This window comes from Erithacus rubecula (assembly GCF_903797595.1).
Source record: "Erithacus rubecula genome assembly, chromosome: 15".
In the NCBI taxonomy this organism is placed as follows: domain Eukaryota; kingdom Metazoa; phylum Chordata; class Aves; order Passeriformes; family Muscicapidae; genus Erithacus; species Erithacus rubecula.
The window spans coordinates 7,887,785-7,903,903 of NC_136667.1; the positions used below are offsets into that span (position 1 = coordinate 7,887,785).

General features: G+C 38.9%; 1 protein-coding gene and 1 long non-coding RNA gene across 6 annotated transcripts in view; one reads left to right on the forward strand and one right to left on the reverse strand.

The window, feature by feature from the left end:
* Positions 1-12,070, forward strand: part of LOC306808383 — a 13,405-nt gene extending 1,335 nt beyond the window's left edge. Inside the window, exons 2-5 of the long non-coding RNA XR_013776010.1 lie at positions 7,681-7,732; positions 8,969-9,145; positions 9,225-9,345; positions 11,484-12,070. This is a non-coding gene — a long non-coding RNA (uncharacterized lncRNA). The remainder of the gene's footprint in view (positions 1-7,680; positions 7,733-8,968; positions 9,146-9,224; positions 9,346-11,483) is intronic.
* NRK (Nik related kinase) overlaps positions 3,638-16,119 on the reverse strand; it is an 87,091-nt gene continuing 74,609 nt past the window's right edge. For 4 of the 5 annotated variants that reach the window (XM_079318851.1, XM_079318849.1, XM_079318850.1 and 1 more), the window contains exons 26-30: positions 15,837-15,937; positions 15,121-15,270; positions 12,072-12,231; positions 7,598-7,737; positions 3,638-6,805 (exon numbers count right to left, since the gene is read on the reverse strand). In XM_079318851.1, the coding sequence (XP_079174977.1) occupies positions 6,722-6,805; positions 7,598-7,737; positions 12,072-12,231; positions 15,121-15,270; positions 15,837-15,937 (635 nt within the window). In that variant the 3' untranslated portion in view covers positions 3,638-6,721. Of the gene's footprint in view, positions 6,806-7,597; positions 7,738-12,071; positions 12,232-13,171; positions 13,347-15,120; positions 15,271-15,836; positions 15,938-16,119 lie in introns of all 5 variants that reach the window. The other variant, XR_013775987.1, reaches the window with a different exon arrangement.

Here is a 16,119-nt window from a genome sequence, read left to right on the forward strand (position 1 = left end):
ATAAAAAACTGCAGGCTGAAGAAATGGGTGTGCCACTAGCTTTACCATGCACCCAGTGTATGCTGTAACTCTTGTTTATGTTTATCCCTTACTATAATTTATTAAATTCTTGCAATTTTTAAAAGAGTGAGCTTTATTTCTCACAGCAACTATCAACTTTTTAATCATACAATAGAATCAAAGAATGGTTTGGGCTGGAAAGGACCTTAAAGACCATCTTGTTCCAAACCCCCTGCTATGGGACACTTTCATTGATATCATAAGGAGTCCTATGAAAGCTTATGGAGATCAAGAACTTTGTATTTGATATTTTATTAGTGCCTGTATTTTTTTCTACTGAAGGGAACACCTCTTATGAGGAAAGGTGGAGAGAGTTGGGCCTGTTGAAACCAGAGAAGACAAGATTGAGAGGGGATATTATCAATCTCATAAATATGTGAAAAACAAACAGGCACAAACTGATAACGAGTTCCATCTGAATAGGAGGAACATTTTCTTTGAGGGCAGACGAGTAATGGAACAGGCTGCCCAGAGAGGTTCTGGTCTCCTCTGGAGATAATCAAAAGCTGTCTGGATGAGATCCTGCTCTGCCTGACCCTGCTTTAGCAGGGGGGTTAGATGATGTTTTCCAGAGATCACCACTCACTCCAGCAACTCCAGCAGGACAGAGTGAGGAGAGAGTGGTAAAAAAAATGCTAGGAGGAGCAGGAATTTCCAGTCTTTATAGTGTCACTGGTCCAGAGAGTCTTTGGAAATCCAGAAATGTGTCTGCAGCTTAGGCAGAGCTGGCTCAGGTGCTAGGTCAGAGCAGTTCTTCCAGCTTGAGCACAGTTGTATTCTTAGTCTACTGCCTTTGTTACTGTGGAGCATTTGCCCTGGGGAAACTGGAAAACCTATTGCCTGTGCCATTTAAAACAGACAAAAAAAACCAAAACCTAGACAAAGGGCTATAAAGCACAAGCTTTTGCTGGCCTTTAGAATTCTCTAGGAATGATATGAAATTATGTATTTTATGTCACAGTGCATTCCTTATTGAGAAAATTCAAAACAAATCAGTCATTTATGTGATCTTGAAGCCAAGTATTGGGTAAAACTTCCATATAGTGTCCTTCTTCCCCACTAAAAGACTTGTTGTGTGAACTGATAAAATGGAATTTACAGTTTAAAAAAATGAACATGACCCAAAAACCTTTTCATTGAGCTTGCACAGGACATGATTTCACATCACATACAAGCCTTACCTGGAGAACTGCAGTGTACATTTTTTTAGCTATTAAATAACCTGTGGGTATAATGAGGAAATCTGTGGACTGTTCCCAGTTTATCTCCACATATCTTATCTCCATATTTGTCTGTGCTCATGATGTAATTTGCAGAAGAAACTTATTTATACACAGGTTATTGCTATATGTGCATTTGTTGCCAGATTTTGTTATTGTGAGTCACTGTGGTTTCATTCACTGAAGCTGAAGCTTTTGTGGAGTGGTAATGGACTGATGGGGACTGATAGCAGAGTTAATACCTTACACTGGCTAAGTCTGTATGCATTGCAGGTTCAGGCACTATATTGTGCCTTCTCTTAGGAACATGCTCCTGCTGCTTTCTTTCTCACCAGCAGAGGTCCAGCTAACACCAATTTCAAAATGGAACAAGGGTAAATCTCTTGCTGCCAGCGTGTCAACAACGTGTTTTAAAGATTGACTATGTCTGCGAGTTCATCTAGATGTGATTTCCCTACCATACCTGAGCAGTGGGACTGACATGATTGTATTAGAAACTGGAAGTTGAGAAACACTCAGAGAATCAGTAATGACTGGATGGGAGCTACCAGCAGATGGCTGTATCACATCACAGGAACTGAGGGCTTTGTGTTATGCTGCACCTGCTCCAGCAGGCCATGTAAGCAGCTTGCTGAAGAAAATATGATTTTTATATGCCCATGACCAAGTGTGCTAAGCAATACTTGCGTTCACCTCTGGTCAATCAACAGTCTCAAATTCTCAGAGACAATTAGCAGACAAATATCTTGGTCTTTATATACAACACACCTTAAGGAAAGAGTAGTTAGTCTTTATAGCAGTGATGAAGAAGGAGCTATGCTGAATAGGAGGATGTTATTACATTCTGTCAAATATTACATTAAAAATATGTTGGAGAAGTAAAAGGCATGAAAGAATAAAAGGTAATGCTCTAGAATAAAGAAAATTAGCTGGTGTGCAAGATCATGAAGCTTACTGTAAAAGTTGACCACAAAGTTTTTTGAGGACAAAAATATAAAAGTTTTTCTGATGCATTTCACCATTATTTCCTAAGCGCATTTGTTAAATCTTAGAAAATAACAGAAGCAGTTAAGTAATGCTAAAATATAATTTTGGGTGATTACCCAGCTGAAATCCCCTTGCCTTTAATCAGCTCTCTGCACTTTGAAAGGCAGTTTAAGCAAGTGGTGGGTCAACAGCAGGAAAATTTCTTAAACTTTTGGTGTGTGAAATTTTGACTTACTGCACAGATTTTAATATGTACAGAAGTCTTTTCTATGGACTGCAGGTTTGCTTATGCTTCATTTAACTTACTGTTTAAACATGGAACTGAACTTATAAGGCAGCTTTTAGGATGGTCTTTGGAAAAACAATTCCAGTGGCAATAAAGACTGCATGAGCTTATCTGGGCTAGCCTGGCACTCAAGCTAATGTGCTCAGAAGCCACTTCTTGTAGCATCAATGACTGTAAGCTGTCAGTTTGCTGTAGCTCCACTGCCCTCATCCCACTGGGAGTTTGTGCAAAGAGAAGGGGGGACACAGAGAAATTCCACGGGGCTCATTAGCAGCACACACAGCACAGCTCTGGCTGTCACCCTCAGGAGCACTCTGTCCAGCCTGAACTCTCACAGTCACTTGGACATCTTTAACCATTCAAGGATATATATTTGTTTTGTCCCTACAGGCAGATATGGATGTTCCCCCAAGGACTGTGGCTGGATTTGGAAAGAGTAACAAAGGTTTCTATGATTTTTACAACAGCTGATGTTAGTATAACAGAATCATTACAAGTGTGATACTAGTTTTGATTTTCAGAGTATTTTATTACCATTTTAATTGTACAATTTCAATGTTAGAGGAAAATACATAGTGTACAGTACTTGCATGGTTCCCAGGTTTTAAAGTCATGTGCCAAGGTTCAGGCTGAAAAAGAGAGTTCACCATGCCTAAAATGAAAGCAGGCACATACACACAGTTCTACATTGCTGCAGCATTAGCACAATCTTGTGTGGCAAATGCAACATTATGAGCACCACCTGCCATTAGGAGACTACATGTACCAAAGGGTTAATGACATGGATCCTTAACATTCTGCCCCGGTAGCAGTTTTTCATGTCAAAGTGACATCACTAGATAAACATATTAAACAGTTCACTTCTTGGTTTTAAAAGTTAGTGAAAGGGTACAGCTAGTGAAACACCTCAGAAAATGAAATTACAAATCTGATATACATTTTGCATAGTTAAATTCATGTCTGGATAACCTTGGTTACTGATTTTTTTTTTCTTCTGGCATTTGTACTTTTGCTTTGAACTGAACAGTTATTCAGAACACTCTCTCATTCAGTGCCCCCCAGTCACTTCAAATACTTTCCCATATCTTTGGCTGCTTTCTTAACATCTTTTAACCTTTTGTATTCCTTCTACAATATGCTGTGCCAGACATCCACTCCTTCCTCTTTGGCTACTCCTGTTTATTTTCTTCTGCTTTTCCCTCCTCTTCAGTCACTTCCCTTTCTTCTGTTACTCTTCTCAACATCCCTGGGCTCTTTCTCATCTTCAACCATACTGACTATCTCCTGATAGACAATGCCACAGGATGCCTTGTTGCATCCACTTTCTATTGCTATTTGCAATACCACTTCTAAATCCTTCAAAAGCATTCACCTCTAGGTGCCTCATGCTTTCCATAATTACACATGGAAAGTTTTCAATGTTTTTTTCTAGAGAACAGAGGATGAAAATCTAAACTCACTGCCTTGAATTGTAGCTAGTAATGAGAGCTAATAAAGGGAAACAGGATGAATATTAAAGTCCCAATGTGATAGTGCATATTGCCTCTCTTGAACTTGGGGTTGTTTGGGTTTTTTCCCTTTTAGCACGGAGTTAAACTTCTTTACAGTGTGTGAACTTATTGTCACAATTTTCTGCTACAGTAAACTTAAGTAAGTTTTATCACATTTGCTTGTTTAATATGTTGATGTGGGTTGTTGTTATAAATTCCAACTGTCCTTTGCTAAATTCTTTTTAACCAGTCCCTAGCATCAGGAAAATATCTGCCTCCAACCTGTTGACACCAGAACAGGGGAGGGGAAAACATCACAGGCATCCTCTGTAATGCAGAGGCTGCTGAGATAAGCACACTTACAAAATATTACAGGGCAGCCTGAAGCATTGATTACTTAGAGCTTGAGCAGCTTTGCAAGATTTTTGCACACCTACTGTGTGCAAAATGAAAGCTCTTCTTCCTTCACAGTCGCTTAGACTTCTAAGTCAAAAGCAAGTAAGTTGCTTATAAATTGATTGTCTGCAACTTACTTTTTGCCAGTAATTGTAACTTTGACCTCTGGTTCTGTTATATAGATTTGGGCTTGTTTGGTTTTGTTTGTTTTCTTTTTTTCCCTGTTCTTTGTTGTTGTTGTTCTGTGAGCTGAATGCAACCAGCCCAAGTGTTCAGCAGCACAGGGAGCCAAGCCAGGCTCTGTCATTTGCCCAAGCAGGAATGCTACTATGACCAGACAGAGCTCTTGCTGTCACACAGCTCTGCCCAAGCAGTTTCCGTTCAGGTTTCAAGTCTGCACACAAGCTAATTACTCACATACATTAAGAACCACTTTGAGTATTTAAATGTATTTTTTTTAGTATGGCTTTAGGCTTATTTTTCTGTTAGTTAAACACTTAAAAGGAAAATGCTTCATTAAAAAACACTACACATTTTGAGATAAGCTAGTGCCTGTGAAAAGTGCTAGTAACTTTGGAAAGTGCAGTCCTCTATATAGCCAAAAACATAACAGCAACAGTGCAGGCACCTCTGCCCTGCCTGCAGCAGTGAGGTGCCAGCACAGGGAACAAGGGGAGGGTGATTAGCCCCTGGTTTGATTCCCTGCTGACAGACACAGGGACAGCAGCTCTGAGCACTGTCAGTCACAGCATCACTGCCAGCACCCAAACTGGTGTGCTGGACAGCACAGCTACCAGTTCCAGCAACTCCATTCCTGCCCTCTCAGCCAACAGAGAACCACCATCCTTGAGGTAGACGACCAGATATTCCAACACGCTTTCCCTGCACCTTTCAGTATCTAATATTTCAAGTAAAAAATACCTGTTTTCAAGCACTGGAACTAGTGATTTCACTTTTGCCCACAGCATTATCCCTATTGTATCATGTCTGGAATGAGCCCTTTTGTATTACATTGATGCTTTACATTTTCAAAGCACATCCAAAAATCAGCTACATGAGGATTACATCAAACCCTACAATAGAATCATAGTATATGATTATATATATTGTGTGTGTATATATATATATTATATCTCTATAGTTTTATGGCCAATTTATAAGCCCCTGAGAACAGAGTTTATGCAGAAACACTGGCACCAATAACACTAGAAGATGCAGCTTTATTTAGATGCAATTAGCATAGAAAGCACCTGGAATTATTTATATTTTCTATTTATAATAGATTAACTCTTTGGATATTTTCATAACTATATTAAGAATACATTTGTTAATCTTAACAACCATCATGGAAAGATTATATTTACATACAAATACATAAAGAATTGATGTGAAAGAGCAAGAAGGAAGAAAAGAAAGTGCCTGCTCTTGTGCCCTTATTTATATACATGGGTAGTGCCTTTAAATCAATTCATATGAGGGTGGGTCCCAGGTGTGAATAAAAGTTACAGGTTCTGTTTCATAATGCTTTATGCATCTGTGATTTTGACAGACTATTTAAACTCTTTTTACAAATACATCCTACAGTAACTGTGTCTATGGGCTCAGGCATCCAGCCCTGAGAGAAACACAAAGTCTGTCCCCTCCTGCATTTGTAGAAATCTCCCAGACAGGGCGTATGTTCAGAATTAACTATTTTTATAACTGGGTACTGAAACACACCTGTCCACCCAGCACAGGGGATGACCCCTTGAGGAGGGAGCATCCCTCAAGCCTTCTGGTCTCTGCTGGGACACAACACAAACTCTTTCACTGTTGTATGACTTGGACAAGTCATTCAAGTTCATCTTGGTGACGCAGTAACAGCTTGCTTAAACTGCAAAATGAGCCCCAACCCAATTCAAAATCGATTCCAACTGTTTTTGTATCTACCTACAGCTGTCACTGTCCATGAAAAGTGACTTCAGTTCAACATACCAACATTACATCACCTGTGAAAGTGAAACTGCCCATTTTTCAGAGTACAGGAGCTTCTCATATTGACTTTCACTAAAGTCTCCAAATACAATCTTTGTTTGCAACATACTTTGAAAGACAAACTAAACATGTTTGCAATACTTCAACAGGAAAATGGAATTCTTTCCAGACTGAAAGAATATGAATTTTGATATGTCAATAATGACAACATTTTTGTAGGTAAGAAGTGCAAATTTGTGTGTATTACCTCTGAGAATTTTACACTGCTACCTAAAGGGAATTTTTCATTTTCTTCATTTTGATGTACTTTACCAGTTGAATAGCACATTTTGACCGAGAGTCATAAAGTATATTTGACTGCTGCCTCCTGACTGCACAGATGCAAAGAACACCTTGAAAGGGGGGAAAAAAAAGAAGAAAAAAAAAAGATGCTCCTGTCAGTTTATATTTATGGAAATATTTTTACTCATATAGGAAAGGTGATAGAATGCCACAGTCCCAAATACAAGGATATACATATATCACAATTGAATTTTAATCCCATGAGCAACTTTTAAAGTGAAACTGTACTTGTGGAACAAATGCATTTTTTCAATGTGTTTCTTTCTCTATTTGAAAAGACATAGGAGAATATTTAAAAATAATTAATCTAACATTTTAGGGCTTCAGTTTTCTAAATATGAAATAGTGGGACTAAACAGATTTCAGAGAATGTTCACCAAAATTGCTATATGCAAGAAATCATACCTGATTATCCAAACCTTGGTGTCTGCAATTAAGAGTGTTGGTTGGTTTGTTTTTTTCCCCATGATGACAGCTCTGTAATTTCAGTAGCCCAGGAGAGGCAGTCTTGTAGCTGGGAATTTTTGGGGCTCTCTCACTAACCCTCCCCAGTACACCTGCAGTGCTGTGCAGTTCACAATGCCTGTCTTTGTTATCACTGATAGCAGTGAGGGCTGGGTGGAATAGAGAGTTCCAACAGCTGCTGGTGGGCACGTGTGCAACATCCACAATGAACATCCACAATGGCTGCTTTGTGGGATCAGTGACTACACTGGATTTGAACAGGGAAGTTCCACCAAGGTAGCAAATAACCCATAACAAAGTTTTCAAAATGAACTGCTCTGTCATAGTCAGCTATTACCCATTTTTGCTAAGTCACTACACTGTAGTCATCTCTGTACCTTGTCATTTCTTTCACATAGAAATTTTAGCTTCTGTGCTTTCTTGTGCATAAATACTCCTTCCAGATTTCCTGTTTCCACAGAGCGTAGTTCAATTGCTTTTTCTCCCCAGCCCATAACCTGGTTGGACTGAAGGTAAGCTAAAAGGAAAAAAAAAGAGAAAAAAGAAAATTGGTACTATTTAACAGTGAAAGACTGATTTTGCCTCATTTATGTTAAGTATGGATCTGATGCATTTCTCTTTGATAACAATATATTCTCAGTTATTTATATTTTAAGTTTAGACAAAAAGCTTTAGGAATAATAACTAAATTTCAGTTTGTCCTCTCAGACTTATTTTGAACTCTAGACATAAATCTTAACTACTACAGTATATCTTATATTCACAAAAGCTTGGAAGAAACCTCTGAAGGGCATCTTGTTTAACCACTGGCCCCAAAGTGGGGAAAAATAGACAGGGTTACTCAGGCCTTGTACAGATATGTTTGATGTATATTTCACAACCTTTCCAAGACCCTGCTGCAATGCATCATTACTTTCAAGGCTGAACATTTCTTCCTAACATCTTGGTGCAACTTGTGCCCATCTTTGTCTCTCATTCTTTAACTGTTCATATTCAAGAGAAGTATTGACTGTCTTCTCTGTACCCACTGTACTCTGTTCCTATTAGGAAACTGGATTTGTATTTACTATGGAGTTCAGCTTAGCCTGAAATCTAAATACTTCAGAATCTGAGACCATGGCATGACTAATTTGGTATCTTCCAATCACTGATTATGTGCAGTATTTCCAAAACCAAAAGAAGATATTCTAGCACTGTGGAAGCGTAGTACAATACTACCTTTAAATCTGGCAATGAGAAATTGGAATAGTGATGAAGGAGTTAACATCACAAATCTCAAATTAGGCACAGTTTCAGTGCAAGCCCTCCAATTGGTACTTGTATGAGCTTCCAAGGTAAAATCACATTAGTTATGCTCTATTGGTAGTCAATGCTCAGAAATTGTTTTTCTTGCTCAACTATCAACTGGTATTTCATTAGTCTGAGAATTCTGGTGCTCTAAAATGATGTAGAGGGAATGTGGGCACTGGACTGGGTTTTAGCTTCATTGGACAGTGAATGTCTGCCCTACATTATTAGTGTGAGCAAGGTCTGATTCTTAAAACCTTCCATGTTGATTTATCCTGCTTGAGAAGGACAGCAAATAAAGGCAATATGCCCACATGACTGTATATGCTTCTAGCAGGGTTGACTTAATATTAACTTGGAATCCTTGCTTTATAATTGTTGTTAGAACAAATGTATGAAAATCATACCTCCATGGAAACACATATGGTTTGGTTACAGTGTTGTGATTTTACTTTCCTCAGAGACTATAAATTTCCCCAAAATCTGTTCAGAAGACTTTCAGTTATTCTTTGTGCACACTGAAGGCTTCCCTGCCACTAGTGCTGAGAGCAAGATAATTCTTTCCCAGTATCCCAGTCATGAGGAAAGAGGAATATATTAACCTATTTTAAAAGCAAATCAGCAGTGAACAACTGAGGGTGAGTGGCAAAAGAGGAGGAGTATTTTCTAAAACTTAAACACATGAATGTATTTTACAATCTTTTCTTTCTGCTTCAGGCTGTACAACAGGGCACCATTGCTGCAGGCTGTGAAGAAAGTGTCATTAACATTTCTGAGCAGTGCAGCACTAGCAGGATGAGCCCAGGGCAGCATCTGTGCAGGCCACAGTATCTGAAAAGTAAGCCCAGACCACACACAAAAATGAGAAATACCAAAATGATACAAGACTGAAACTTTTGCTATTTTTTTGTACCACACGGCATCATATTAACCTTTTCAAAGTTCACTTTTGAACACAACAGAGAGGGAGGCACTCTGTGGTTCTGGGGGGTAGGAAGTAAGGCAGGTGCATGTATAAACAGCATGAAACCATCCTTCTGCTACAGTGTTTAGTACAGGTCATATAAGCCTAGCAACAAAGAACTAATAAGTCTCTTGATCTTTTCCACTACATGAAATTTACACTCCAGGTGCCACTATGCTGTGTCTGTATCTGTGCCTTTGGCAGATTTCAATTTGATTATTTCCTTGCAGCTCCCAGTAACCACTTCATTAGTCTCTGCTGCAACCTCTAGGTCATCTGCTGGACCACTTCTGCTGTGTTCTGAAGAGATCTGACCTCCAGGCAGTATTTAAAACAGGAACAGAATAAACCAGACATGCCAAGTTAAGCCCTGATGCTCTGCTGTCTGGCCAGCATACCAAGAACTTGTCAGCTGACAATGGTAGGTTTAAGTACAAGTAGCATAAAATCTCAGTTTTGTAGCAGAATCAAAAAATTCTTTCCCAAATTTCATCTGTGAAACAGCATGCAAACAAAATAGCCTCATTACACCATTTGCACAGTTGTCCAGTAATAAGGACTTATCTGTACATGGATATTAATTTGAAGGATAGCAGGCTATGAATTCAAAGGTCAGTACTGTGTCATGATAATCCTCCCACATGGGAGCTCTTAGAGGTGTTTCAAGTGAGATGAACTGAGAGCAGATATTCAGAATAAAGTTGTCTTATTTTGGAACAACAGCTCCTATACTATGAGCACCTTGGGAATAGTTACTTTAAGTCCACTTTCCACTGCAACTTTAGATAAAAATATCCCTTGCTTCCAGCTGGTATGTTGTAGAGCATTGAGGCAGTAATTTAACCACCTTTTGGTAACACTGTCTGTTTCTCTACAGAATAGTCTTCTTGCTTCTAAAATGTACAGGGAAAAGGAAATAAAGACTTTTACTAGTTCCTTTGGGAATATCCAGATTTGTGTCAACCCTCTATGGCTACATACTGTAAATCATTACTCACACAAAAAGGCAAGAGTGCTCCCAAATCTTATTAACTTATTTTAAAAAGGCATTAAGAAACATCATGTTTAATAGAAAATATTACAGCTATATTTATATTTAGCCCTACATATGTGTACATCTTTCAGATTAAACATAGAATACTTCTACAGTTTTAATTTCCCATGGGATTTGAGCTATCACTCTCCAATTTCTTATTAACAGATTGGTCACAGAGGTCCCAATTTAAAACTATGAATAAGATATATTTAGATTTCCTGCCCTAAATCCATCGATTATAATACAAACTATTTTTTATTTTTTTTGTATCAGAATACTCTCATCAACTACAAACTTTTCTTTCAGAATACCAGTTTAAAGAAATCAAGAAATGAGCAAAGGGTGAGCAGAGAGCACCCTGAGGGTAACACAAGACCCTTCTATCTCTGCAACAGAGAGTAAAAATTGAGACATACTCAGACTTCAGGAGGTTTGAAATGGGTATAGAAATCCCAAGGAAACAGGATCTTTTAGGAAACTGTCAAGTTGCTCCTAAGCAGGGCCATTCAAATAACAGGTATTCACACTTCTCTCATAATGTTTTTGCCTGAAGCCAAGGATATCAAAGGATTAAGAAAATTATTAGGAGTTAGAGGTAAAAGTACTAAAATAACAGTTAACAGAGGCCCATATGTGAAGTTGGAGTTGTTTGTTTATAGGTGAGGTTAATTTTTAGTGGAAATAAGATTTCAATCAGAAGTCAAATTTGGTTTGTAGCACATCCCAAAGATGGGCTTTTCCTAAAACCACTCAGGTAGAAGTGAAAGGAAAAAGGTGAACATCCTTGATTTTTCACCGTGGAATCCAGTTTCCTCCAAGCTAGTAACAGGCTTCTGTGCAGTCTAATTGTCTGCAGCTTGTTTTGTTGGTATGTTTGTTTTAAAATAAAGAACAGCAGTGAGACAGAAATTAAAAGTAACAAGTAATAAACCTAAAAATCTGCCTGTGTTGTTCTTTTTTTTCCCCATACTGTTAGCCTGAAGCCCTATGGGAAAGGTGAAACAAACAGCTGTCCTGGCTCCAGTACAACCAGAATCTCCTCCTACACAGCCAACTGCAAGCACAGGGAGATTAAGAATCCATCACAAATGCCCTGGGCTGGCAGCCCTGTGAATTTAAAGTGATAAAATGCAGGGGCCATTTGACAGCAGTTACGGATCTCCTCAGTAACTGACCCCTCAGTAGCTGTGAATTTCTACATAAAATGCTGTGAGCTATGAACAACAAAAACACTTTCCTCCCTCTGTAATTCACATAATTCTCCCTGTGGAAACTGGTGGTAAGCTGCATCCTTGGTGAAGTCTGTCTGTATAGTCAATGTGTGATGCAATAAACAGTGTGACAAGAATACAGAATGTGGTCCAAATGGGAAGCCCCTATTGCAATCATTGGCTGTGTTAACACAAACACCCATAAATCTGTTTACTCTTTTACACATCTGGTTTGCTCAGAAGCTGCTTTATGAGCCATACAACCATTTTCACATAGATACAAACCTCATAAAGAAGTCAGGCTTCATGCAGCAGAATCTTATATTTAATAAAGAGCTATTTTTCATACATACCTACGGATGCTGGCATTTCTCCCCACTGCAGAACAGTCTCCTTTGTGAAATGTCCATATATATCAATGTAGATGCCTTCATCTTCATAGGTGAGCAGGAGCTCCATGCCACTGGTGTTTGGGAGGATGATAATGGCATGTGGGCGAATTGTCCCCTGGATCTAGAATCGTATTTTGCTAAGATTTATATCAGAACATGGACTGCAATTTTAGCTATTACATCGATCTAACAAGCTTGGCAGAGCAATAAAAAGAACTAGCTCATGGCTCATGGAAAGTGAAAGAAATGCCTGTTCTCAGAGGCTGTATAGTTTGCTAGTAAGCCTCTGAAACAGACTTTCTCCCCTTCTCCCCCCTTTGAATATGACAGTAGGTTTGCAAATAAATCAATATTCAACAGTTCATTTTAAATTTACCAGTGTTCATTGGTTTCAAGAAGCCATGGAGCCATTGAGACACAATAATATTTACTTAGTTACTCACAAAATACTTGCATTATATAAATAGGAGAAAGGTGAAATAAATTTGAATTCACTTTTTCAGAAGACAGAGGAAGGACAGAAACTTCCACATTGCAGGAGATCAGTGCTTTCACTTTCCATGATATTTCCCTATCCCCACTCACAAGTTAAAAACCTGCAAATTTAATCAATATTTATCTTGCTGTAAAAGGTTCCCTGGACCTTTTCATTGTCCTTCCCACATCCTTCACTACAAATAGCTGCCCATTTGACTGCTGTTGGGCACAGCTCTGCATGCCACAGGAACAGTGCATTTCACTCACACAAATCTCTCCTAGAAGCCAACATATTCCAAGCAAAAAACCCAAAAACAAAGGTGAAGTATACAACCATGAAGGCGGGGTTTTATGAAAGAAAAAGAGGACAGCCTTAAAAGAACAGTAACAAAGCATTTCCTTGTTTAAGGCACTACTCAAAACAGGATGTCAAACAGTAAATTAAACCACCACAATTAATATTTTTATAGGAAGCATATGACTGGAGCTTTACATCATTCTCACAAGCCAGCCACACACAGGTCTTTTCTTCCTCAAGCACAGACATTAATGAACAGTAAAAGAAGCACTGAAGCTGTACTTGCCAAACTGAATACACTCAGGCCACCCACTTGACTCCGTGCCTCCGCAACAACTATCCGTAACACTAGAACGGGGATCCAGAGCCGCAGAGCAATTTTAATGCGTCGCCTTGGAACTCGCATGAGCGACCGCAGCAGGTAAGAGATGGAGAAAGAGCTGGGGAACCAGGAAAAGAGGCTACCAGAAAGCAAGAGTGTCTCAAGTCAGCCTGTTACAGTCTGGGCTATTGCCACCACAAAGCTCCTTGAGATAATTATCCAGTTCTAGCTCTTTTAAAATGATAGAATATCAAAAAAGATAGAGCTGCTGTTGCAGCTGATTTATTTCAGGTCTAAGACTCTGATGAGAAAATATATTTTTAGTCTGTGCTAACTTGTGGCTGAAGAGCTCACACAAGCACAGTCTCAGGTGTCCCACATATTCAGGGCAGTCACCTGGGAAATCTCTCTCATCAGGTACCTAATTGTATTTGCAGCCTGTTGAAAGAGTAAAGCCTCTAAGAAAGTTCACTTCTGTTCTTTGCCTTTCTTCTCTTGGGCAATTATGCTAATGGTCCTTTTGACAAGTCACTGTTCACCTTGCTCAGCAATCCACCTCCAGAAAGGCATGTGGGTACTACGCTTCAATTTACAAACTGATGTGAATTCATCCTAGCTGCACAGTTAACAAAGCTACTGTCAGATTAAATAAACCCTCTAACAAGACAAATACTAAGTACCTTTAAAAAAACCAACACAGAAATAAAGAGTACAAGCCTTTAGCAGGTGATTCAACAGTTAGAACAGCTAGAAAAGTCATTTTTCAGTTAAGAGGAGTCTATAAATCTAACAGCCAATCTTGCACACCGTGATCATCAGAACCACAGGTCTGACAGAACATGGGGGCTGTGGCTTGCAGGGGCAGCAGAGTGATCAAGTGGCTTGCACAGGAGGAGTGGGTTTTCATTTGGGTTGAAAACAATGGGCTGAGAGTAGAGAAAAGTTAAAAAATAAATGGATTCACAGCACAGGCTGCAACATGCAGATTTGGGATGAGATTTCTTCAGATCTCCCAAGCATAGCTTTGGGACACATGGTCTGGGAATGCAAGGAGGTTATGTCACCCCCAGGCCCTGTGGAACACTGTTGACTTCAGGGAGGGTTCAAGTGTGCACAGAAGTTTCTCTGCCAGGAGCCTCCCATCAGACTGGAGCCAGTCTGGAACCTGCCAGTTTGCTGAACCTAAGCCCCCAAAATTGTCTGGCTTTTGGGACACAGAGCTTTGAAAAGAACTATCTAGAATACCTAAAAAATAAGCAAACAAACAAAAATCCAAAAATATTAACACCACAGCACAGACTTCTAACTGGACAGCCCCATGCCAGCCATTCACTTTTGCAGAGCAATTTGCTGTTATCTGAGCTTAAGCAGGAATTCAGTGATCAGCATCAACTCAAACAGAGACACAATGCAGGATGTACACATACCCCTGAAATCAACACCTTCATGCTAACTTACTGATAATCTAATGAGAAAGTCCCAAGGAAAATGTAAAAATTCCTCTGAATTTAGAGTGGTTTCATGGACAACTGAACGGCAAGAAGATTAGCAAATTTATTAGTCTGAAGTTGGTTTCTGCTGTCTGCACAGTGGCAGATTGTAAAAGTCATATAAATTCATGTAGATATTATTGTGTCTTTGACTGTTTAAGTTCTAAATTTCCAGGATAAATCAATTAAAAATAGTACCATACATACAATAGGCTTTCTGACATTAAACCACTAAAATTGATATTCTAAATGCAGTAAAAGGATTTAAACAGGATTTCAGTGTTATAAAACTATGTGAAAAGTGGTTTTGTATTAGCTGCCACTGATCATTCTTTTGAAAAATAGCACGACTCTTAACCTGATCATCATCAATACACAGCTCAAAGAACAAAGGCATTAATGTAGATTTTTGGATTCTCTTACATGTGTTGGAAGGTACAAGTCATACACAGATCCAGAGTCCACATCAATGGCATGAAATCCCACTACTGAGCCATAGATGACCTTTAGTCTTTGCCCATTTTCAACAGTCAGGTCAACTGACAGTGGTTTATGATGAAGTGAGGTAAAGGACTGGGAAAAAGAGAAACGCAGTATTGTAACACAGTAAAATTGTCGGTTTGCAGAACTACATTTAAGATCCCAAGAATTCTGAAAATTCAAAAGTCAGACAGCTATTTTTGTTTAAATAGTAGGTTACATTTAAGGAGCTAAGTATCCATCATCCACTGAGTTGCAAGGACAGTTGGATAATTCATTTGCGGTTTGAAAAAGAAATCAAGATTCTAGAAATGAACTAGAAAAGAAGTAGGCTGACTACTATTGTGTTTAATTTCCTCCCCTTATGAGGGAAATAAACATCAAATTTGCCAATTCAAATGCACATTTTGACACAGAGCCTGCTGTGTTTGGCTGGGGCAGACAGAAACAAGTGATTCACATCTAACACTCACAACTGTGACAGTTTCATCCTTGCCATCCCCAAGTACATCAAATGTGCTACATTTTCTTTTAAAGAATACTCAGTTTATCTCTAGCTAGAATAAATGTTATACAAAACAACAAAAGCAAAAGCAGAGAGTAGATGAAAAACAGTGAGAGACAGGGACACATCTGAACCAAAGTGATGTTTCACTTACCTTAAAAGCCATGAATTTGTGATAAGGCTTTGGAGCCCAAGCATAAACCTCCACTGAGTTTTTCAAAGCGATTACAAGGAATTTGATTCTCTCATATTTTACTGTAATACAAGAAGAACAATTCCTTAGGTACCAGATTGTTGCTAAAATCAAAGACCATCTCATCACATGAAATAATTTCAATGGATTACTTGTAGAGGTAGACATTATCCAGCAAGGGAGACTAATGCACTCTGGACATCAATGTTTAATTTTACCAGTGACAGTACCTTGACTGGAAACC